Source organism: Anas acuta, chromosome 1 (genome assembly GCF_963932015.1).
Source record: "Anas acuta chromosome 1, bAnaAcu1.1, whole genome shotgun sequence".
Taxonomy (NCBI): domain Eukaryota; kingdom Metazoa; phylum Chordata; class Aves; order Anseriformes; family Anatidae; genus Anas; species Anas acuta.
Window position 1 is genome coordinate 131,913,129 of NC_088979.1, and position 23,349 is coordinate 131,936,477.

At 37.5% G+C, this 23,349-nt stretch overlaps 1 protein-coding gene across 3 annotated transcripts; it reads left to right on the forward strand.

The window, feature by feature from the left end:
* Positions 1-147: 147 nt before the first annotated feature.
* SAMM50 (SAMM50 sorting and assembly machinery component) lies at positions 148-22,173 on the forward strand. Of its 3 annotated transcripts, none has more exons than XM_068657075.1 (15): positions 148-295; positions 1,898-2,008; positions 3,521-3,622; positions 5,841-5,928; positions 7,255-7,361; positions 9,512-9,642; positions 9,846-9,933; positions 10,461-10,589; positions 11,257-11,328; positions 12,496-12,582; positions 13,868-13,938; positions 14,724-14,791; positions 15,284-15,430; positions 16,610-16,751; positions 17,577-22,173. In XM_068657075.1, exons 1-15 carry the CDS (start codon positions 275-277, stop codon positions 17,620-17,622), a joined length of 1,410 nt encoding a protein of 469 aa, XP_068513176.1. In that variant the 5' UTR covers positions 148-274; the 3' UTR covers positions 17,623-22,173. The 3 variants fall into 3 exon arrangements, with proteins under 3 accessions (XP_068513176.1, XP_068513178.1, XP_068513165.1); XM_068657077.1 differs by lacking the exon at positions 148-295 and adding an exon at positions 1,446-1,470; XM_068657064.1 differs by lacking the exon at positions 148-295 and having other exon boundaries at positions 1,844-2,008.
* The last annotated feature ends 1,176 nt before the right edge of the window (positions 22,174-23,349 follow it).

A 23,349-nucleotide genomic window follows, 5' to 3' on the forward strand; every position in this document is an offset into this window, starting at 1 on the left:
TCGGTGACTCCACCTGACCGCCACGACTTTCTAAACACGACGGAGACAGCCTCGACGTCTCCCGCGGCCCCTTCCCCTCTACCCCGCCATCAAGCCCCACGACCCCGCCCGTGTCCCGAGCGCCGCCATTTTGCGACATCCGTGCGCCGCTGGCTCCGCCCCACCGCTTCCCCCCCGCCACCCAATGAGAGCCGGGGCGGTGCCACCTGTCATGGCCACCCCCGCGCTGCGGCCTTGAGCACCAGAGGCCTCTGTCGTCGATCCCGCCGCCGCCATGGGCACCGTGTACGCCCGGGTAGGGGCAGCGCCGCGGGCAGCGGGAGGGCAGGGACCGCGAGAGGGTGGCCTCGCTGCCTCCACCAAGCTCTCCCTTCGGCGACCTTCGGGCGGGTCCGGGTTGCGTCACCGGGTGGCCGAGCGGGTTCCCTCTGGGGGGGCACGGGGACATGGGAGCGGCCTGTCCCGGCCGGCGACTCCCTGCGCTGACCTTGGGGCAATCAGTGGCCCCGCGGAGCGGCCCAGCTGTCTTTCCCTTAACGCGACCCAGGGGAGCCGACCTGGAGGTGCCTGCAATCGCGATGTGGGTTAACTGTGGTTGTAGTCCCAAAGCAGAAGTGCTTCAGCCTTCTGTGCATCTTTGTGGTTCTCGTCTGGACCCGCTCTAAGAAGTCTACATGCTTCTGTTGCTGGGGGCCCCAGAGCTGGCTGCGGCACTCCAAGTGGGGCCTTACAAGGCGGGGAGGGGGATAATCCCCTCCGTCGACCTGCTTCTGGCCACCCCTCTTGTTACAGCCCAGGATGCAGTTGGCCTTCTGGGTTGCAAGTATGCATTGCTGACTCAGGCCAAGCTTTTGGTCCACCAGAACCCCAAGTCCTCTCTGCAGAGCTGCTCTCAATGAGTTGTTCTCCCAGTCTGTGCTCGTGTGGGATTACCCCGACCTAGGTGCAGCACCTTGCACTTGGCCTTGCTGAACCTCATTACCGTGACTTAACTTATGTTTTGATATTTTTCTCCTATTTTTGGTTTCACATTCATCTGTGAATTGCTATTCAATATCATGTGGAGGGAGTGCATTCCGTATTTGCCTTAGAGCTATTGAGAGCAAGGAAGGACTGTTTTAACTTGTTTCTGTTGTGTAACAGGAATTTGCTATTCCAGTAATTCTTAAATAATGCAGCAAGTACTGAATTAGTGATTTAAGACTAAAAGTGTGTTTACAGAGTTATCCAATCCTGACTTCTGATTTTGCAGGTAAACCTATATTCACTCTTGCTTGATTCCATTGTCTTCTGTTAAGAGTCTTATTACTGTAGGGCTCTTTCAAGACAAAGCCATAATGTACTGCAAAACATTTTGATTACGACACTCACCTGAAGAGCTCTGATGGATGGGGACTGAGGTTCTTGAACATTACTTAGAAGGAGAAGGATGCTTTTAAAAGACATTAAAATACAAAAGTATGTAAAAATGTACGTAAAGCAAAGTAGTGCACTGAACACACCTCTTTTCTTCATTGTTCATCCTTTTCACTCCTCTTACTCCCAGAAACCCAAGCTAAGTGTTGGCTCACTTATTTTAAAATAATAACAAAACAACAAAAAAAAAGGTACAGTTCATACTTAACACAGGATGCATGCTTTACAAATAAGGTTATTCTTGGAAGAGGGCAGTATTATTTCGATAAATCATGGAAGCTATTTTTCTTTCACTAAAACTGTCAGTAAGCACATAGTTAACAAGTATGCTGGTAATTCCCCTCACTTTAGTTGTTCTGTTTAGCTTTTTTGCTCCCCTGTGACCTGATGAGCACAGGGTCAGGAACCATCATTTTTCTTTAAATAAGACAACTTGCAAATCATGGACTATATTAAATGGAGCTTTTTTGTATACTTTCAGAGTTTGGAGCCCCTTCCAATGAGTGGGCCAGACTTTGGTGCCTTGGGAGAGGAAGCTGAGCTGGTTGAAGTTGAACCAGAAACCAAGCAGGAAATTCTTGAAAACAAAGATGTAAGTACCACGTCAACATCCTTATGTTTTTTTTTCTTAACATAAATGTCTTAGAGCACTTTCATGTTTTTCCTGAAGGAATTTTTTAAACTATGGTGTGAGATGTGAAAGAATTAAATATAGTACCGTAAATTTAATCTGTTATTGGCTAGTTTCTGTCCTTTTTTAACTTGCCACAGGGGTTATTATTAAAGTTTGAGCTAATAGACCTGTTTCTAAATGCTGTTTTCTTCCTTCTTTCATAAGAGATTTCTGCCCTGCAATACTGTTTAGCAGCAAACTATGTAAAAGTCCTTAATCTGCTTGAGTGCAGTATTAGGGGCATAGTTTAGTGGGGGATATTGGTGGTAGGGCAGTGGCTGGGACCAGTTCTTGGAGTTCTTTTCCAATCTTAATCATTCTGTGATTATATGTTTAGCCATGTTTTGGGTAAACGGCCACTGCATGAATTATGTCACTATGGTAAATACCAACTTCAGCAAAAGATGTTTTTCTGTTCTATTTTGCTTTTTATTTCATATGTCTGCTTTGGCTCATAATAGTTTTAACCATACTAGTGGGAAGAGATATCATGCATCATCATAGTTTCTGTATAAGTTTCCTTTTCCTTATTCAATTCAGAGTTATTGCCCTAGAAGCTTGGTAATATATATATTTTAATTATTATTTTATTTTGTTTATTTCATATTTATTCTGATTATTTTTTTTTATTATGCAATTTGCATTAATGGTAGATTGTTCTTATTCTGCTATCTTATTCATTACAAATACATGAAGCATTTGCAGGATTTTTTGGTAGTTATCCCTAAAATTATAATACACTGAAAAGATTGTAGTGCATTTGAATTTCCCTTATTTTTCCAGTTACTGCATCAGCTAACCTGGAATCTGTTGTGATTTTTAACATAAAATGGTCTCAGTTGATGATACAAAAAGATTAATATATTTAAGAAAAGAGATAATGCTGTGATATTAATATGCACTTTAAACTACAAAACTCCAGTGGTAGTAAGAATTTTAATAGTTTAAATATATATGATTTGAGGTGGGTTTTGTTGTGTTTTTTTTTTTTTCCTTATGTGTAGCTGATGCAAGAAATGGCTAAACTACAGCTAAAAACATGCTTTGCTTTAAGTGTCTCAATATGTTAATATTATTTCTGTGGTGTCTTATTTCACCATCTAACACTTAGGAAACCCCAGCAGCAATACTCCACTACTGTCTCTTCTGCTCTAAACAGTATTAGATTTGGTTATTCGAGTTTTTTCTCTTTACTTTTCTTGTTAAAGGAACAGTTTTCCAGAAACGTAGATGGCACTGATTTCTCCTGATGTAGGCTAGCAGTAATTGATCTAGGAATATTCAGGATTTTTTTTTTCACTTAAAAAAGTAATAATAATTAAAAAAACAAAAAACAAAACAAAAAAAAACACTTTTTTATGTATAGCTGGTTTTGATGCTCATTGTTAGATGCAAGCTCAGTATTTGTGTTTCAACATCTGTTACGTTTAGGTGGTCGTTCAGCATGTACACTTCGATGGACTTGGAAGGACCAAAGATGACATTATCATGTATGAAATCTCTGATGTTTTCAAGGCTAAAAATCTCATTGATGTAAGTACTATAGTGAATGACACCTCGATTTAAAAATTCATGTTATGGTTTTCTATCTTCCTGCATTGGGCTTTTCTCAGATGTGATGAAACGTTGCCTAGTTTTGTGATGATTCTAAACTTGTCATATGGAAGACAAACTTAAATGTGCAATACTGGAAGATACTGTATTTTCTGATGTGTTTGGCTCAAAGGCATTGAGAGATGGCAAACAGTAATCGCGTATTTTCAGCTTCACCGTTCCTGTTTGAGAATTGCTAACAGTATAGGGGAGGTTTTCATAGAATCATAGAATATCCCGAGTTGGAAGGGACCCATAAGGATTATCAAGTCCAACTCCAAGGCACCCCACAGGTCTACCCAAAAGTTTAGACCATGTGACTAAGTGCACAGTCCAATCACTTCTTAAATTCAGACAGGCTTGGTGAAGTGACTGTTTACCTGGGGAGCCTGTTCCAGTGTGCAGCCACCCTCTTGGTGAAGAGCCTCTTCCTGAAGTCCAGCCTAAACTTCCCCTGCCTCAGCTTAACACCGTTCCCGCAAGTCATACAACTGGTATTTACGGAGAATAGGTCACCTGTTTCTCCACTCCCCATCATGAGGAAGTTGTAGACCATTATGAGGTCCCCCCTCAGCCTCCTGTTCTCCAGGCTGAACAGGCCCAGTGACCTCAGCCACTCGTCATATGTCTTCCCCTCTAGGCCCTTTGCCACCTTTTTCGCCCTCCTCTGGACACTCTCCAACAGCTTAATGTCCTTTTTGTACTGTGGTGCCCAGAACTGCAGACAGTACTCGAGGTGAGGCTGCACCAGAGCAGAGCAGGACAATCTCTTCCTTCGACCAACTAGTAATGCCGTGCTTGATGCACCCCGGAATACAGTTGGCCCTCCTGGCTGCCAGGGCACGCTGCTGGCTCATATTCAACTTGCTGTCAACCACAACCCCCAGATCCCTCTCTGTGGTACTTCTCTCTAGTGTGTCGTCATCCAGTCTGTGCATATAGCCATGGTTGCCCCGTCCCAGGTGCAGGACCCGGCATTTGCCTTTGTTAAACTTCATGTGGTTGGTGATCGCCCAGATCTCCAATCTGTCTAGATCTCTCTGCAAGGTCTTTCCACCCTCAACAGAGTCCACAACTCCTCCAAGTTTGGTGTCGTTGACAAATTTGCTCAAAACACCTTCTAGTCCTACATCCAAATCATTTATAAATCATTGAAGAGGACTGGCCCTAAAATTAAGCCTTGAGGGATCCCACTGGTGACCATCCGCCAGCCAGATGTGGCCCCATTTACCACAACCCTTAGAGCCCTGCCCATCAGTCAATTGCTCGCCCATCGTATGATGTTTTTGTTTAGCTGTATGCTGGACATTTTGTCCAGTAGGATCCTATGGGAAACCGTGTCAAAAGCCTTGCTAAAGTCCAAAAAAATCACATCAATTAATTTCAAGTAATTTGCTTAAGAAAAGTTACTGGAGCTCAGCAAAAATGACCAGTGGCAGTCTCTACAATGGATGAAAGCGTAAGTTAGGTTGTGTGTCCTTGCACTTCCAGGTGGTGATTCCTTCTGGAGTACAGCTGGCAGTAAATTATCTTGCTCTGGCTGTGAAGGTCAAGTACACAATGAAGACAAAATTCTTGTTTTGTGTGTATTTTCTGACTAGATGTCCCTCTGTAGTGCTTGATTATGCAACTGAATTCATAATGAGATTCACTGGGTTTTATCTCCAGTTGGGGCAGAAAAAGAGTGTGTGTTTGAAATTGGATGAAGTGTGCGTGCCAACTTTTTAATTTAGGCATCTTTCCTTTTAGCACTGTAAAAAAGTGCAAAGGAGTCATTAAGTCTTTACGTGTAGACTGGTCTAGATTTTAATAGATTAGGATAATGTGTTTTTTTTCTTTTTTTGTGAAAAGCATGGGTCCAGTAAATAGATGTGTAAGATTTAAGTACTGAAACAAATTTGAATAATAGGTTTAAGCATTCTAACAATTAGGATGCAAGCTAGGTAGGAAATTAAGCCAGATGCTCTGGGTTTAATTTCTTCATAGATTTGGATAGATTTCTTGATAGAAGTGGGTTGTGATTATTTTGAAGGCACATACATATATGTATATATCTGTGTATACAAAATCTGTGAATATTGCATGATTTAGCAGCATCTTGTTTTATACTAGTTATTCTAGTAAGCTGAAAGACTGAGCTATTTATCTCATCCTGTAGGTAATGAGAAAATCACATGAAGCTCGTGAAAAGTTGCTTCGTCTAGGAATCTTTAGACAGGTAGAGGTTCTGATTGATACCTGTCAAGGTATGTATTGCCTCATTAATTCTCGCCTTTTTTTCATACACACAGACACACATAATGTACTTTTCCCTGTGCTATAGGTCAGGCATTTTTTGTGTATATAACTTATAAAGGTATATGAGAGAGCTTTGTATATTTTAGGTATACGTGTAGGTGTGCTATGTATAAGAATGTATGTGCCTACATCTGATATCCAGATGAAAAAGACGTATTTGCCTGTATTTGCATATGTGTATAATTATTACTTGTATATTTGAAAAAATGAGTGAATTTCAAGCATTGAAATAATTACAGTACACATCCCTTAATGCAAATTTTTAGAGGAAGGATAAACGCTTGAGGAAGAGTTTGAAAGTACTTCCTGTACTTCCATGTATTAAACTCACTTAAGTGATATTATATCAACATATTTGTTGTGCTTAATGGAAATACTAGTAATTGTATCAATGCTTGTAATTAAAAACGGTCTTACACATATGGGGCAGCTGTGTGTATGCAGGTTGCTCAATAAGGTTCATTTGGCATCTCCAGTCTTGTGATCGCTTTGCAACCTCAGTGTTCTTTTCAGCAGAAGAAGGTGGCATTATTGAGAAGGAAATGCAGTGCAGTTGCACAGGCTGTTAGTGATGGGCTGCTGTCCCAGTTGCTTCAAGCAGAATTAGGTACCCCTGACAGCTGTGTTTTTTGAACAGCTGCCTCAGCCAGCGCCCTGAGGGAACCGGATGGTTTTTGTTGTCCAGCACTTAGCCACAAAGTGCTGGGAGCTCTGCTCTAGTTGACAGCATTATTCTTGACGTGTCTGGACCACTTTAATTTATATTTCATGTAACGTAAGAATTTGTGTATGGCTTTGTTTTTAGTAGGTGGGTAATAAATATTGCTAATTCATTATTAAGCTAGCATGTTGATGATTAAAGCCAGATGCACTTTGATTGAAAAAAATTCTGAATGCACATCCAAACAACATCTCAATATCATAGAATATCCTCAGTTGGAAGGGACCCACAAGGATCACTGAGTCCAACTCCTGGCTCCACACAGGACCACCCAAAAATCAAATCAGACCCCATGTCTGAGAGAGTTGAACTCTGTCAGGCTTGGTGCTGTGACTGCTTCTCTTCCTCATACATCTTGCCTTCTAGACCCTTCATGATCTTTTCCTCGAGCTGTTTATCTTTGTAATGTTGGGGTTTTATTATTGTTCAATTCAACCAGTTTTCAAAAAAAAAAAAAAATCAAGTAATCTTATGTCTGTGGGTTTGGATTGATTGATTGATTTATTTATTTATTTACGTAACCATCTAGAGATGATGCTTCTTATTTATTTAGGAGATGATGCCCTTCCAAATGGTTTAGATGTAACCTTTGAGGTAACAGAATTAAGAAGACTAACTGGAAGCTATAACACTATGGTTGGCAACAATGAAGGCAGTATGGTACGGATCATTTCAAATATTAATTGATTCCTGTTGATATTCCTCTTGCTTTCACGTTTCAAACCTAGCAAGGAATTTGATGATTAGATAAGTGAGGACTTGATCCAATCCAAATTATTTTCTTGATCCAGCTTTACTAAGGCTTTGTCAGACTTTTGTCTATGAAGAGCCTTTGTATTAGTCAGGCTTTCACTCAGCAAAAGCCTGTTTCACATGAGAGAAGAACTTCGTATAAACACAAATTAGTTGTTCCACCTCAGTATGTTTTTTTTTTTTTTTTTTTTAATTCTTAAAATGAATTCAGTTATTTATTGATAGTATTTAAGATGCTTTATTTACTAGAGAAACCATTAAGCAGTTTGGCATCTAGCTTCTTTGAGAATTATTTAAATGTTTTTTCTTCTCAATCAGAATACTTGAGGTTTGACTTAAAAATTGTTCTAATTTTTCACTTATTTTAGCTCACTAGTAGTTATAAATATATATATATATTTATATCTGGGTAGCAGAATGCTAGGTTTTTCCATGACCATTATAAACCATGGGACTTATTTCCATTTTATTCACTTAAGAATGCATCAGATTAAAATATGGTGTGAGAAATATATACCGACTAACACAAAAACTAACAGACATACTGTTGTTCTGTTAACATGGCTTTAACAGTGGTGCTAGTTTAAATAGATCCTGCTTTCATGTGCTCATTCCTGTACCTGTTGTGTCTTCTCATGTGCACAGTTTAGCTCGTCTTGGGCCTGCTAGATAAGCCAGATCAAGGGACTCATCTTTTTCTTCCTAGGGGTATTTTTAACTGGATAAGATACTGCACAAGTATAAGATACTGGATAAGATACTGCACAAGTCAGGTACTGGTCTTTTGTGAGTGCAGGGCAAATAGTAACCTAGTGAACTGAGAAATGGTTATGCAGCTCTGCTACTGAGATCAATGCCCAGGATATCATGGTCTGAATGAAATTGGTACAGAATTCTGCAACTGGCTCTTACCTGACTTGGGGCAGTTCCTGGTCTCCTCTTGGTGAGACCATCCCTGCAGCCCCCCTTGCTATGACAACCTTGACACATAAACCCAATGCTCAGGTCTAGTGCAATTTGAAAACAATCTGAAAACTACCTTGGTTTCTCTCTCTTTTTTTTTTTTTTTTTTTTTTACACAGCTTCCCTATCAATTTAATTTTCATTTGTTACAGAGAAGTAAAACACTTGAACAATATAAAAGCATGTTCATGTATACAACTAATTGTGGCAGCAGAGATTGTTTCTTTAAGAGTTAAATTGATTTGACATCTATTCTAATCCCTTAAATTCATCTGAAGCCTGTTGATATAATATTTTGTACTAATAGCCCTTTGGATTAGTGGTTTCTAGTTGGATAATTGCATAGTAGCCACCATCACAAAGTTCAGATGACTGATTTCCTTCCAATAGCTGTTAGCTTTAAAAACCTGATCAACTTTGTCTTTTTAATGTTATTTTAAAATAGTACACACAACAGAACAATCCTGGATGTATCTGCGACTGGGGGAAACTCATTCCATCATTTCTGCCAAAGGACCAAGTACTGTGAATAGGATACAGGGAATTTTTGTGTGAACGGGAAAACATTTAATTACAGTTTCTGGAAAATTGTGATGGTACATTGTGCTGCTGTCAGGACTGATTGCAAAAATATTTTGTTCCTCAAAACAAAAATTTGTAAGTGGCTCTGTATTGATGATTTTCTATTGGCTTACTGCTGTGGTACCAGTGAACCCTACCTGGCAGATAGTTTTCCTGATGATCAGCTGGAAACTCTGCAGTTGCCAAATATTTGTTATCCCAGACTGGCTGGGAAATTTTGCTTGAAATAATAGCAGTACTGATGATACAGAGAATGCAGATTATGTCAGCAGGTATTGGACAGCACTAAAGACTGGATGATGATACTAAACGTAACTTGTGCTACTGCAATGGCTGCTGCCATTGCAAAGAGAAACCTAATTTACAAGAACAACACATTCAGTTACAAGTATTTTTTAATGCCTTTATTTCGCATTCTTAGGGTAGATGTGCATATCTTCACCATATGTTTAAGACGCAATTTAGCAAACTGATAACTGTATTTTTTTATTTTTTTTTTTTAATTTATTTAGGTACTTGGGCTCAAGTTCCCCAATCTCTTTGGACGTGCAGAAAAGGTAACCTTCCAGTTCTCATATGGAACAAAGGAAACTTCATATGGCCTGTCGTTCTTCAAACCACAGCCTGGAAACTTTGAAAGAAAGTAGGGAATGCATTTCTAAGTATTTCTTTTTTAATGAAATTTTAAGATATTTCATTGAGTAATAACTAAAATTATTCCTTTGTTGAGGGTCCTGAAGTAACGTAGTAGATCTGTTTTTTTTTTTTTTTTTTTTTTTGTGATAGTGTGAAATTCCATCTACTTAAATAGTTTCACTTGCAAATCTACCAGTAATGTTGTTTCAGTTTTTCAGTTAACCTGTATAAAGTAACTGGACAGTTCCCTTGGAGCTCTCTTCGTGAAACTGATAGAGGAATATCAACAGAACTTAATGTAAGTGTAGCAGAGGTGTTTGTGGAATACATGCTTCATTTACATTTAATTCAACTCACAAATATTTGCAAATATATTGCAAATATATTTGCAATATGCAAATAAATTTGCAAATATATTGCAAATATTTGCTTTACTGTGTGAAAAGTGACTGAAACACTTGTGCACAGGGCAAATTTGTTACTATTTAAAATATGTCAATTTTAAAATGACAGAGGTAATACATTGTAAGTCTTTTCTAGAATGTCATTTTATTTTCGCCACATAAAAATGCTCAATGTGTTTTTCTTCACATTTTTAATGTTTAAAGCAGCATTTTAGAAAGACAGGTGGTTGCCTCACTCAATCTAGTTCAAGATATTTTTTTTTTCAAACTCTCTTGGTTGGAGCAGAATTATTCCCACATGAATTATTTCTCCCTGAGACAAAAAGTTTGGAAAGAAAAAGCATAGACTCGTGTATAAATAAGATTTGAGAGAGCCTTGTTTATTTTAATTTTGTAGCAAAATTGCCCTTTTTTTTTGTAGTTTCCAATCTGGAAGACCAATCACACACTGAAGTGGGAGGGTGTGTGGAGAGAGCTTGGCTGCCTTGCTAGAACAGCGTCCTTCTCCGTTCGAGAAGAAAGCGGACACTCTCTGAAATCTTCCCTCTCTGTAAGGCTTTTACTCATTTTAAATGTGGCATGTGTTATTGTGAGTAATCTCATATTTTTGAATGATTGCAAAGGAGCTTTTTGATGTCTTTTGCCATGCTTGGTCATTCATGCACTCACCCAGGAGGTCCAAAGAGAAGACACTTTGAAAAATTGACTGTTGCATTTTGACTGTTACATAGGCTGGCCCATTCTTTCTTCAAGGCTGTGTAAAAGAACCTCCTTGTCATCTGCCATCTATCTTCGCAGTATTATCTTACTTTGCAGAAGACAGTATCAGTCATGTTCTTCATCCTATGATTGTTCTGCTGTTTCTAAATACAAGCAATTTTTGATTGCTTGTCATCTTTGATCTGTAGGTCACATTGTAGGAGATGAATTTTGTGACAGTAACTGCAAATAGTTTCTGATACACGCTGAGGCATTGTTGCCATATTTCTGATGTGTACCATGACCAAAAATTACAAATATATATGATGTGGCCTCTAAAGTCAAAACGAAGTTACTCTGTTGGAATATTGTTTCCAAATCCATGGAGCTACACAAGCCTTAGCTGGAACTGTGGCTGTCTTCCACTGTGTGCACAGATTTTGGTTGAAAATAATAGTGTCACTCTGTGGTATTCAATAGATAAGTGAACTGAAAAATAATCAGTTGATTCTTTTCAGCATGCCATGGTAATTGATTCCCGGAACTCTACAATCTTGCCAAAACGAGGTGCTTTGCTGAAAATTAATCAGGTAGTATTAAATCATTTATACATAACTGGATATTATATGTGTGTTTGAGTAACTCTTATTTTATTTAACTACCATTCATATTAAAAAATGCCTGAAATTAAATTAATTGTAAATTGACTAAGATACAATGAAGACTAGTAGTTACTTTTTAAAAATTGTGATTTTTTAACAGAAGCAAATATTCATTTGTATACCATTAGTAAAACAATGCAGCTCATTTTGTGCCATTAGCACTAAATTATTTATTAGCTGAGATGCATTATCCCTGACAGTTTCTACGCTAGATGGCAGATACTAGTCTCCTGTTTCCTGTCACTGCATGGTAAAGCTACCAGACTGTGGTCATATTGCTACTTAAAAAATTTGCAAATCTTAGAATTAAAATTGAAAGATAGGGTAAAAATAACTCTCAAAGGCACATACACATGTATTATTTTAACACAGAAAATGGTTTTTACTCTTGTTATGTTTAGAGCTTTTAGAAAAGCTAGCTTTGCTGCTGTATGGGTTAATGCTTCAGAAGCATTAACTTCTGGAGTGTTCCAGAAGCAGACTGCTTTGAAACGCCGTTGGAAATAGAAGTGCTACTGTTCTATAAGCAGCAGTGAACTATTCTGATTAAGGAAGGTGCTTATAATTCAGAATTTAGTTAGCATATTGTTACACGCTGCCTGTAACGCTGCTTCAGTCACTTATTCTATTCAGCTAGTGTTGGTGTAATACAGTCATTTGTCTTTGTCTTTTCAGCCCTGTTTTAGTGCATATGAAATCTCAGGTCCTAGGTATATAAAATGAGGTTTGATTTCAGGTGCTGAATTTTCAAGCTCCATTCTCTTGTATCCTCATTTATGGAAATGGTTTAGAAAGCAATAGCCTTATACAGTATTTGGGAGAAAGAAAATGGTTAGAAAATTGATTTTTTTTTAATGCCTTATACAGTAAATTTTCTAATAGCCTTATACAGTAAATGGGGGAAAGAAAATGATTAGAAAATGGAAAGAAAACGGTTATGTTTGTTTTTTCATTGCTCCAAAACTCAGGTGTCTCAATATCCAATGTCTGTGTTTCTTATTCAGAAAACACTGCTTATGATGATGCAGGCATGGTGATTTTGTGTTGAAAGAAACACATAATACGCTTTAGAACTTTAAATTTCTGTCTTTGCAGGAGCTGGCTGGCTATACAGGTGGAGACGTGAGATTTCTGAAAGAGGATTTTGAATTTCAGTTGAATAAGCAGCTTCTCTGGGATTTGGTAATTTTTTTAAAAGATATCTTATTAATTGAATTAACAAATGAGGTTACTGAATCAATCAGTGTCTTATGATGATTTTTCACCATGGATTAGAAAAATATGATGAAAGTGAAAGATTGATGGTGTAGATACTTTGATTTATGTTTTTAGAAATGAAATATATATTTGCTGACCTTCAGTTGACCAAGACAGGATATCCTACTATGAAGTAATTCAATGACTTCTTGGCTAGATAAAAAGGATTTTGTTCTTCCCATGGCTACTAATATGAAATGAAAGCGAATGAAAGTGAAGCAAATCTCATCATAAGGTGTACATAATTTTATGTGATCCCTTGTCCATGAGTGTGGACTTGGGTACAACTGGCCTTTGCATGTGCTGTGTAACGAGATGTGCTTGTACCTCATGATGAGTTCACATGTGCTTATGACAGGGGAGGTGTCTGGGACTCTCAGGGCAGAACATAGCAGGAGTGGTGTGTAGACCAGGGGAATTATCCAACACTCGTAGCCTTGGTATTAGCAATAGATCTCACCATTTGGTAGTAGTACTTCTGCTTTGTACACAGACAAGAGGCAAATGAATAAATATGTTTGTTAGAGTATCTGTCTCCCAAGAAATAGATAAATAAGCAGTTATTATGGAGTCACCATCCCTGGCTGTCTTTAAAAGATGTTAAGATGTTGAACTTAGCGGCATGGTTTAGTGGAGGACTTGTTAGTGTTAGGTCAGAGGTTGGACTTGATGATCTTGAGGTCTCCTCCAACCTAGGCAATTCTGTGATAATGTGATATGGAATGTATGTCAACATAGTGAGTTATAGAAGATAGATGTAGTTTGATTTACTTACAAGGCTAATTTACAGGCAGGTAATAATTGTACTTTACTGGTAGCTATTTGCTGGACTTAGCCTTCTACAGGTTTAACATTGCCAGAAGTAATTTATGTCAACAGGTGTTGTCTTACTTCAAGGCGCGAAAATTTGTAAGTAAGTAGGAGCTGCATGAGTGTTCCCTTAGCTATTGTGAAAGTAGCTCTTGGTTTAAAGTCCTACTTCGAGATGTAGCACTGCATAGTGTAGAAAGAGGGCAGCAATGAGTTTCCTGAAAATACAATTACTGAAGGTGTGATATCCACGCATGCACATTTGCAACTTTCTGTCAGATTAATGGGAGCTCTGCCTTCACTAAGCAATGGAAATTTACTAACACCGTTTTTAGGGAAACTAAATAATATGTATTTGTTAAAAAATAATATATATTTTATTTATTTTTTTCCTCCAAAGGTGTTTTCGGCATCCCTTTGGGGTGGAATGCTAGTACCTATTGGAGACAAGCCATCCAGTATAGCTGATAGGCAAGTTTGTTTGTTTGTTCATTCTAAATGTTTCTTAATTTCTTGCAGTCAACCCAGGTAATATATGAAAAAAATGGTATAGCAGAAGAGAGAAGCAGAAGTAGCTCTGATTTTGAGGATAATAAAATGAAATTTGCTTTAGTTGCATGTTAATAATCAAAACAAGTCTTCTGTTTTTCATTTTCGTATTGGGGAGGGATAAATTTGTTATTGCTAAGTAGTAGCTCTGCCTGCTAATGTTTGCAATCGCAAACGAGTATTTACCATCTCCAAAATTTCATATTGGGCATAGTTAGCACTGTAGTTAGCTTTACCAATAAAGTCAAGTTAGAATAATAGCTTTATTTCTAATTTTGCCTTCCAACACCTCCTTTTAAAGATCACTAGCAGAAAGCATTTATATTTAAATTTATTTACAAGAAGTGCTGAATGTCAGTTGTGTTAACTTTGCATATAATGGATCTTAACTAGAGTATTTCTATCAAAATTCTTACAACAGATTGAGATTCAGGGTTCTGATTCTTCAGTATTGGGGTACTTTCTATTTTCATCTTTGTAAATGATGGAAAACTAGTTTTGATGTTTAATACTTGATTTAGTTTGAAATTTTTGCTAAATGTGTCAGGATTTTGATTTTTATGTAATTTATTTCTTTAAATGTACTGTACAATGCTTTTTATAAGGTCACCCATAACTCTGAAAAGCAGTGTTAAAAGTATGAGTAGATAGTTTCAAATACACCCTTACAAGTAAAGCGTTAACCTAAATTTGACTGTATTCACTAGGTTTTACCTTGGTGGACCAACAAGCGTGCGAGGATTCAGTATGTACAGCATTGGACCCCAGAATGAAGGTCTGAAACATTCAAATCCCACTCTTCCAACAACGCTGGAAGTATTAGTGTGTAACAAAGACTCAAATTCTATCCTTTAGCTTTTCATAGCTTTAGAATAATTGCTCCCTTTTAGGACTTGTTAGGTCTTTGATCTGTCATTATATATTCGTTTTCAATGGAAAAAAGCCCAGTTGCTCTTAGTTAAGACATAGTTACATCTATAAAACAATCCTGTGTTTGTACTTGCGTAGGTTAATGTTACATTTGTTCTCTTTGTACTGACTTTAGACTTTTTGTGCATAAAAATACACACCATTTTCTAACATTTCTTAAAGGGAATTTCACCAGTATATATTTTTTCCTAAAATAAGTAAGTAGGTGCCAGAGTTCCCTTCTCCCCTTTCCCTCCTCCCCCTTCCTTTAAGAACAACTTGGGGATGTACCTTTAAGAGCTGGGTCTTTTCGTGTATTTCACAGTAAATGCTTTGATTTCTGCATTTCCATAAATAGGTGATTACTTGGGAGGAGATGCCTACTGGGCTGGAGGCTTGCATCTGTACACTCCTCTACCTTTCCGGCCAGGTCGAGGAGGTTTTGGAGACCTTTTCCGAACACATTTCTTCCTCAATGCTGGAAATCTCTGCAATCTTAACTATGGTAAGACTCAGTAGCCTTGTAAAGTAGAAGAGAACTGTTATGAGTATTTATTCAAAAGCAATTTGTTTACTACCCATATTTTGGAGGCTGTCAAAAAGCTGTTGCTGTTAACTTGCATGTTTGGTGGATTGCCAGTGGTTTGTGTTTTTGTTTGTTTGTTTGTTTGTTTGTTTTTGTTTTTGTTTTTTTTTTACTCCTTGCATAAATCATAGCACAACTTATAGGAAAGAGAGCTAGGATGGCAACATCAAAATCTGTGAATTGCTGGTGTTCATAAACTAGTGTGGGGTAGTTGAATCATGCCTGCTGTTTTATAACATTCTAAAAGGAGACTGGAAAGTGATGTTACAGTGATACTCTCACGTTTTTGGGGATGGACTAAATAAAAAGTGGTGGCACTAGAGGATAGAAGAAGGTGTGGTAGTTGAAGGGATTTTTCTTTGATGCCCAGCTAGGCCCCAAACAACAGTAACACCGGGCAAACTTCAGCCTGGTTTTATTACTGAGAGTGATGTTATATGGTACAGAATATCCCTTCGGTTGGTTTTGGTCAGCTGTCCCAGGTGCTTTCCCTCTGATTCTCATCCATTGCCCACCTATTTGCTGGGGGGTGGAATGACAGAGATATGGAGAAAGCCTTGGTGCTGCATAAGTAATGTTCAGTAATAGCTGAAACGTCAATGTGTTATCAACACTGTACTGTTTACAAATCCAAAACAAAGCACCATAGCACCCATATGGGCAGCTATGAAGAAAGTTAATTCTATCTCAGACAAAAACAGTACAGGGATATTGTGATATTTGATATAGTCTCCCTTGCTTGATGAAGAGAGATGGCATCCATGTGGGAGGGTTGTACTCTATGCAGTGCAAAAAAAACAGATGAATCAGCTTTAAAACTAGCAGAACTAGCTAAAGACTTTTAGTTCAGTTTTAGTACTCATTTCTGGATTCATGCAAGTAGGTGCCCTGTGATGAGAAAGGAAGCTCAAACAGAATCTTAGAAGTGGGTAGTTTGAGTCCAAACTACTTGGCATTTACAAGATTTGTGGGTAATAAATTTTTAATCTTCAGAAGGTGCTCCCAAGTAGTCAGACTTCTAGCTCTGGCATTCCAGCTTGTCTTTGAACATCTTGGCCATCTACTTCGATTCTTGTTCTCCTGGTCTTTTGCTTTTAGGTGATGGTCCCAGAGCTCACCTGCAGAAGCTGGCAGAGTATATCCGATGGTCTTATGGTGCCGGAATAGTTCTCCGACTTGGAAACATTGCTAGATTGGAACTTAATTACTGTTTCCCCATGGGAGTACAGTCTGGTGACAGGTTTGTTTTTTACACCAATTTCTTTAACAGTAACTAGTTTTTAAAGTGACTGCACTTCTGTCTGGTTTTGGCAGAGAGAACTGCTGTCTTTTATTTATTCAGTGACAGTTCAGAGATTTTTTTTCAATACTTGATGCTCTTTTCTTTCAGCTGGTTATATTTATGTTGGTTTCACAATACTTCTTAGCTTAAACCTGTTTATATCAGGTTTCAGAGTTCATTTAACTTGACATCAGGTGTTGAAAAGTATAAATAGCTATGTAGCAGATTTCATTTCTTTAGGGGAAATGATCACTCAGACAGCTCATAGGATTTTCCTAAGCCTTCCAAAAACAAATGATTGGATAAATAGCAAGCTCAATGTCTTTCCTTGAAAAATGAACACAAGTGTAACTGTATAGATAACAAGAAAGGGAGAACAACTTAATCTAATTTGTTAGCCACCAATTACCCTACACCAAGCAAATATTAAAATATGTAATAGAAAAGCTTAACTGGGGCTCTTGCCTGTGAAGTACCATGAATAGTGTAGGAGAAACTCTATTTTGTACAGGAATCAGATTATGTTTCTATGTGTCGTTCATGTGAAATGTGAATGAATCACAGCAATTTGAAAATTATGGGCTTTATTTTATAAATGTAAGCACTCCATATAGATGACAGATTGGCAAAGCATTTATTTGAAAGAGCCTTTGTCAGCTGAAGTTTGAACTGTAACTTTCCAGAGACTGAAAGCCTTGGAAGCCTGGGGGTAAGGCGAATTAATTTTAATTTCATCAGTATGCTATAAATCACTTATGTTGTTTGTTATTTGTGTCTTTTCAGGATATGTGATGGTGTTCAGTTTGGAGCAGGAATCAGATTTCTATAATACGGAAATTATTTACATAAGTACTACGAAGTTGAGCTCTGTAATTGAAATCAAGACTATACAGCTTGACACGGTCTATTTTTTTTCTTGAAATACTGATACACATTTGAATGATTTACCTCAGACTCCACAAGAAACTATATTAAAAGAATTATGCTCTAAAGGTTCATTGTACCTCTGATTCTTAACAAAGATGGGAGAATGCTTGTAAGATTCTAGCTATTTTAGTTTTTACTTAGTAGTAGTTTCATAAAAAGTGAGACAGTTGTGTTGGAAATTGGTTCTTGAATACATTCGACATGACTGTAATTGTCATTGGCCTGCATAGCCTTCAGTCTTCCAACTGGAAGTCTCTCAAGTGCTGGGATGATCCAGTGCGTGTATGGTCAGAGTGGAAATTAAGGGGTAACAGTTTTTCTCCATCTTCAAAATGCATCAAAAATGATTTGGTACAAAAATTAATGGTATTTAGTGAAGCAGAATGTTCTGATTCAGGTATGTTTCACTACTGTAAAATCATCCATATGTAAATGTGTTCTTTGCCTAGCATTGTGAATGCTAGAATTCAAGAATAACTTTGAAAGATTCTCAATTCTGAGGCAGTTTTGAGTCTTTAGTGATCTTAGTCAAGCCATTGATTTTGGGTCTTGCTGGTTAGATCTTCTGTAGCAGTTGCAAAAACAGACATCTGGAAGTGATCACATTGCTACCTTGTTTGCTTTTGTGTCAGAGGCATGCCTCACTACTAACTTTTTTAGATGCTAATCATAAAAGTGGCCTCTGAGACTGGAGTAATTCACTAGTTCAGTCCTAATGACTCAACTTTGAAGATAGTTTAGATAGGTTGATAGACCTACATCAGTCTTCAGTTGTTATAAGAGAGTGAACCTGTAATCTACTTTTCCTGCATCTAAATTTACTTTTCTGTTGTTGTTTTAGGCATTGGAAAACATAGAATTACAATACAAATAATATTCTGGGAGAGTAGAACTTCCCAGCTTTGTCCAGTCTGTCCTTGACTCTAAATCTCCTAATGTAATTGTATACTTCTGCTCAAGAACCAGTGCTAGACAAACTATTATACTCCCACTTTCTTCTATCCAACTAAAGGCATGGCTTTGCACATACTGAGAAGCTGTGTGACTTTGCTGAATGATGTCAGGATTCATGAAATCTTGTTCCCAGTCAAGTTAGTGCTGGCAGGCACGCTGTTCTTTAAAGAGCCTACAGTTTTATGCACTGCTTTAGCAGTGGTATATATTGCTATTGTACTAATACAGTGACTAAATCTGTTTATGTTGATAACTCACTTTCTAAAATACAAAGCCTAGAAACTGGTCTGTGTAGCTTTGCGGAGCTCCACTTGACTGAACATCCTTCCCCTTTTTATAAAGTTTATCAACAGGATCACAGATGTTCAAAACAAAGTGTGGATTACAGAAGTCAGACCTACTTCAAATACCAACATTTAATACAAAGATTTGTGTGTGTGTGTGTGTGTATCTAACAGGTTGTGTAGCAGATACATATTTAACAAAGCATTTCCGATGATTTTTTGTTGTTACAAGATAAAATATGACACTATGTTAAGAATGTCAACAAATATAACTGTTTTTTTCTCCAGCACCATCTACATTTTGACATACAAAAATATTTTTAGTGGGAATAATGGGAATGTTTAGATACTAAAATATTGTTAGGATTTTCTCCCAGGAGTTCCAAGTTTATTTTGGTAATGTTGATAAAATTAGATGCATTCTGATACCCTAGGAACTCTATTTTGTGTGCATTGTTCATTGAAGTCTTCTCACATTTAGTCTTTTAATATTGCGTGAGAGTCCTAAACTATTATCAGTTTTTCATTCTAGAGGGCAAGGTAGCCTTCCTGAGTAGAAATAGTCTTAAACTGTGCACTAAGAATCTAGCTTACAATTAAGTTTTGAGAAAACTGATCTATACAATAAATTAAAGGATGAATGGAGAAATTCAGATGCCGTCTGAAGCAGAGCTTCATTGGCTGTGGTGTTTTTTCAATGCCTACAGTTCTTTCTACAGGCTAAAAAAGATCTGGAGAGGGGAGAAGAGCACCTTCCTTATAGTCAAGAAGTAGCAGGAGCTTCTGGGGACAAGGACTGTGCAGTCTTACTGCTGCTGTATTGAGGGCACCTCTGAGCCAGTGAGAGCAGAGAAATGCGTCAGTAACAGGGCTAATGTTTCTATCAGCAGTTCTAAGGCAGTGATTTATTGGAGCTGTTCCACCTGCATAAAACAAAGTTGAGAACATTCTTTATGTTTGGGAGAGCTGGTGGCATGAGGCAATGCTAATGAGTAAGCTGTTAGGGGGACTTTGGGCGAAGGTAGATGAGGAAACAGGGAGGTTGTTCGAGTGTAGGGGGCAGGTTTGTTGTGATATTGAGAGCAAAACTGCATTTGATTTGAAAAATACAAGCTTTAAAAATAAAATAGGATGCCAACTTATAATATGGTAATGTGCTTCAAACAAAAGTATGTTTGCTATTGGCCTGTGCTTTTCTTAATACAGGTCTGTACCTGTTGTTAGTGAAAATCTCAGCAGAGATATAGCAACTAATGTCTGATACTCAGTGCCTTTCCAAAATACCTATTGAATTTTGTAGAAAGTGTTGTCCCTGTCATGTCCTTGGAGGGAAATGTGCAGAACTGTACTTGGCCATGTACAATAAAATATACAGACAGATGGAAAAGTGAGTATGGGTCAGACTGGGTCTCCCTTCCCTGGTATGCATGAGCAGTTACTTGAATGAGAAAATAGTAATTTGTACTGATGTTGCAGGGGAAAAAAGCCTCATTCCTTAATGGGAATAGTGAAGTTGGTCATATGCCTGGCATATTATCTTGAATTTTGTATGGGATAACTTAAGAAAATCACCTAAAATTACAGAATTTCAGTGTGCAGGATAGCAGTATTTTTCTGGCATTCTCATCTGCTTAAAAAGCCTAGAACCTGGCAGCCCCAGTGCTAGCGATAGATTTGAGAAGAATTTTTACACAATTTCTCTGCCATGAAAAGGTTTTTGAAATTGTGGAGTTTACTGCATGATTTATGCCATCAGTGCTAAATTGCTGTTAGCAGCTGCAGTGCTCTTGGTGATATTAAGTTAATTGGGACAAGACTTTATGAAGAATGTGGTCTGTGCAAGTCAGAGCACTCAGCTTCCTTCCATTGTTAGAAAATACAAACTGGTCTGCAGCTATAGAGCTAATGTCTGCATGGAATAAATGGTCTTTGTAAAAAATTTTCAACTAGAATACGTAATATAAATTATTCTGAAGCAAATCAGTAGCATCAGTTAAGAGGCACATTTCTACCTCAGTAGTGAATAAGTACCATTATTTAAAAATAAAACCAAAATGACAACAACAAAAAAAGCATTTTCAATCATTTGGTAGACCAGAGAGAAAAAATAATAGCATCTCATGTCTAAATTATCTATCATCTGAGAAAAATCAGTATGCATATTATTATAATAGAGGAAGACTGTATGGAATGATTTTCTGTTTTGAAAAGCCATGTGGTTCTGCTTTAATTCATTATGTGAAGAACTATGAGAGACCATTGCCCCATATATCCCAGGTCACCATTACTTTGTGACACACCTAATTACAGTAATCTCATTTTGAATGGAGTATCAAATGCTAAAGTAGAGGAAGCAACAACAACAACAAAAACCTATAAAAAAGACTATCAATGTTAAAATGAGCAAATGTCAATCCAGACTTTTAAGTGTTCAGCAAAACGTTAAACTTAACAATTTTGGGATTAAATTAAAATAGATTTTTGAACTAGATTTGTTTTTTCCAGTGTAATTTTTTTGAAAGACGTGTATTCTTAGTGACTATACTCTCACAGAAATCTCCTGACAGAAGAGGGTACCAGAGAGAATTTTCTGGGTCATAAACTGCTGGTATCTCATTCTGTGTGGAAGGTTTCAATAAATAATGTAACTGGCTGCCTCAGTACTCCTCTTTACACAGAACACAGACTTCAAATGGAAGGCCATTCAATTCATGCAGCAGCAGCTGTGCCACTTTGAATGGCTATCAGCCAGTTAAATTATTAAAGACTAAGAAACACTTGATGAAAGTCTTCACATAAGCTCTTCATATCCTATTTAGAAGAGCACTGTTTGTTTGAACTTTGTTTTGTTTTCTTTTTTTGAAGTGTAATATTGCTTTCTTTTGCCATAGACACTCTCTTCTTGTCTCAAACAATCCAGTGTCCTTTTATTTTACAATAGGTTGACATACTTTTCCTACTTAGGCTGTAAATTTAAACATTTCTGTTATAAACATATAGGATATCAAAGTGAGGTGAATGGATGTATTTGTATGGTTTTCTTTGAATTATTGAAAGATATTTGCATATAAGTCTTTAAATTTCAAGTGCTGTACTTAGGTTGGTTAAGTTTTATATGCTGTTTGGACTGTGTGTATAGCTTGTGAACCAATTTGTGTGCTTTCTTGGTTGGAATTTGTACTTACAGATTTTCAGATTACAATTTCATAAAAACATTCTGGTATGTGAAGTGATTGATTTTTTTTTTTTTTTCTCTAAAGGTTGGATAAAAAGTTTTTTCCACAATGCAGTAAAGCTAAGTGTAATCTAAGACTTCAGTGTTAATTTTATGAAATGAAACAACCACTGTGGTAGTCCTGCTGTTAATTTAACATCTGTATGTGCTGCAGTGATACTAGTGTTTGTTTTATGGATTCAGGTTATTTTCTATGCACTGAAAATTGCATTTGTAAGCTATCTCACTTGGCCTATGCCTGTTGAATGCAGGTAAATTCCTTGCTAATTACATAATTTTGCAAAAATATGTAATATCCTTAAATGAAATGGGCAACTTAATCAATGAATAACTTTGTGTACCTCTTCGGCATAAGTAAGGCTACCACTCTATTTCCCTCCCACCACTGTCTTTTTTTGTTTGGTTTGTTTTCCCTTCTGTTTACCCAAAATACTTATTTTAACATGAACTTACAAAGTGGAAAGAACTGCATGGACTCTTCTCTGTGGATGCAGTGTATGCCTGGTCTTTGTCCTGAGCCATCTGCTGCACAGGAGTTAATTTTACTGCCAGTGCTTGTATTGTAACACAAGTCTTATAGATCATAGATCTTTCACTCTGTGAAGATTTTGAGAGCGTTCCCCAAAAAAGCTGGAGGAGCTGTGTTTAATAAATTATGCAACTCTTCAACACCCACAGTACTGGCACTACCATTGCTAAATGATGCAAAAACACTTGACTGGCCAACTTGGTACTGAGGGATTTAGGCAGCTGCGGTTTTGGATAAGTACACTCAGAACTGTGTGAAAGATGCATCTATTCATACCGTAACTGAGTCTGACTGGCAAAAATGCATCTTGTTAATGACTTTAAGTGTTGAAATATTCACTGGAAAAATGTGTATTAACTGAATTGGTTGTAGTATTCTACACAGTAAAATACCTGAAGTTTTTGGAATGTTAATCCATTTTTTCCACTAACAACTGAACAGGTTAAAACTCCTCTGCTATGGGCAATATACTGTTGTTTCAGGAAAACAAACATTTGTCCTTCCCAAGAAGCCATATCAATAAATAGTATTCATGAAAAGATCCTTCACAGGCAAACACAAGACAGGTTTTTCTTGCTGTGAGGTATAAAGATCAAGTGTTTGCTGGAAAGAGGATGTTTGATTAAG

What these genes read in the sequence shown, in the direction of transcription:
- SAMM50 (XM_068657064.1), top strand. Translation starts at nt 1,859, where the DNA reads ATGGACTATATTAAATGGAGCTTTTTTGTATACTTTCAGAGTTTGGAG. An exon ending in CTCTGAAATCTTCCCTCTCT is followed by an intron (nt 10,590 to 11,256) that starts GTAAGGCTTTTA and finishes GATTCTTTTCAG; the next exon opens with CATGCCATGGTAATTGATTC. An exon ending in CATTGGACCCCAGAATGAAG is followed by an intron (nt 14,792 to 15,283) that starts GTCTGAAACATT and finishes TTCCATAAATAG; the next exon opens with GTGATTACTTGGGAGGAGAT.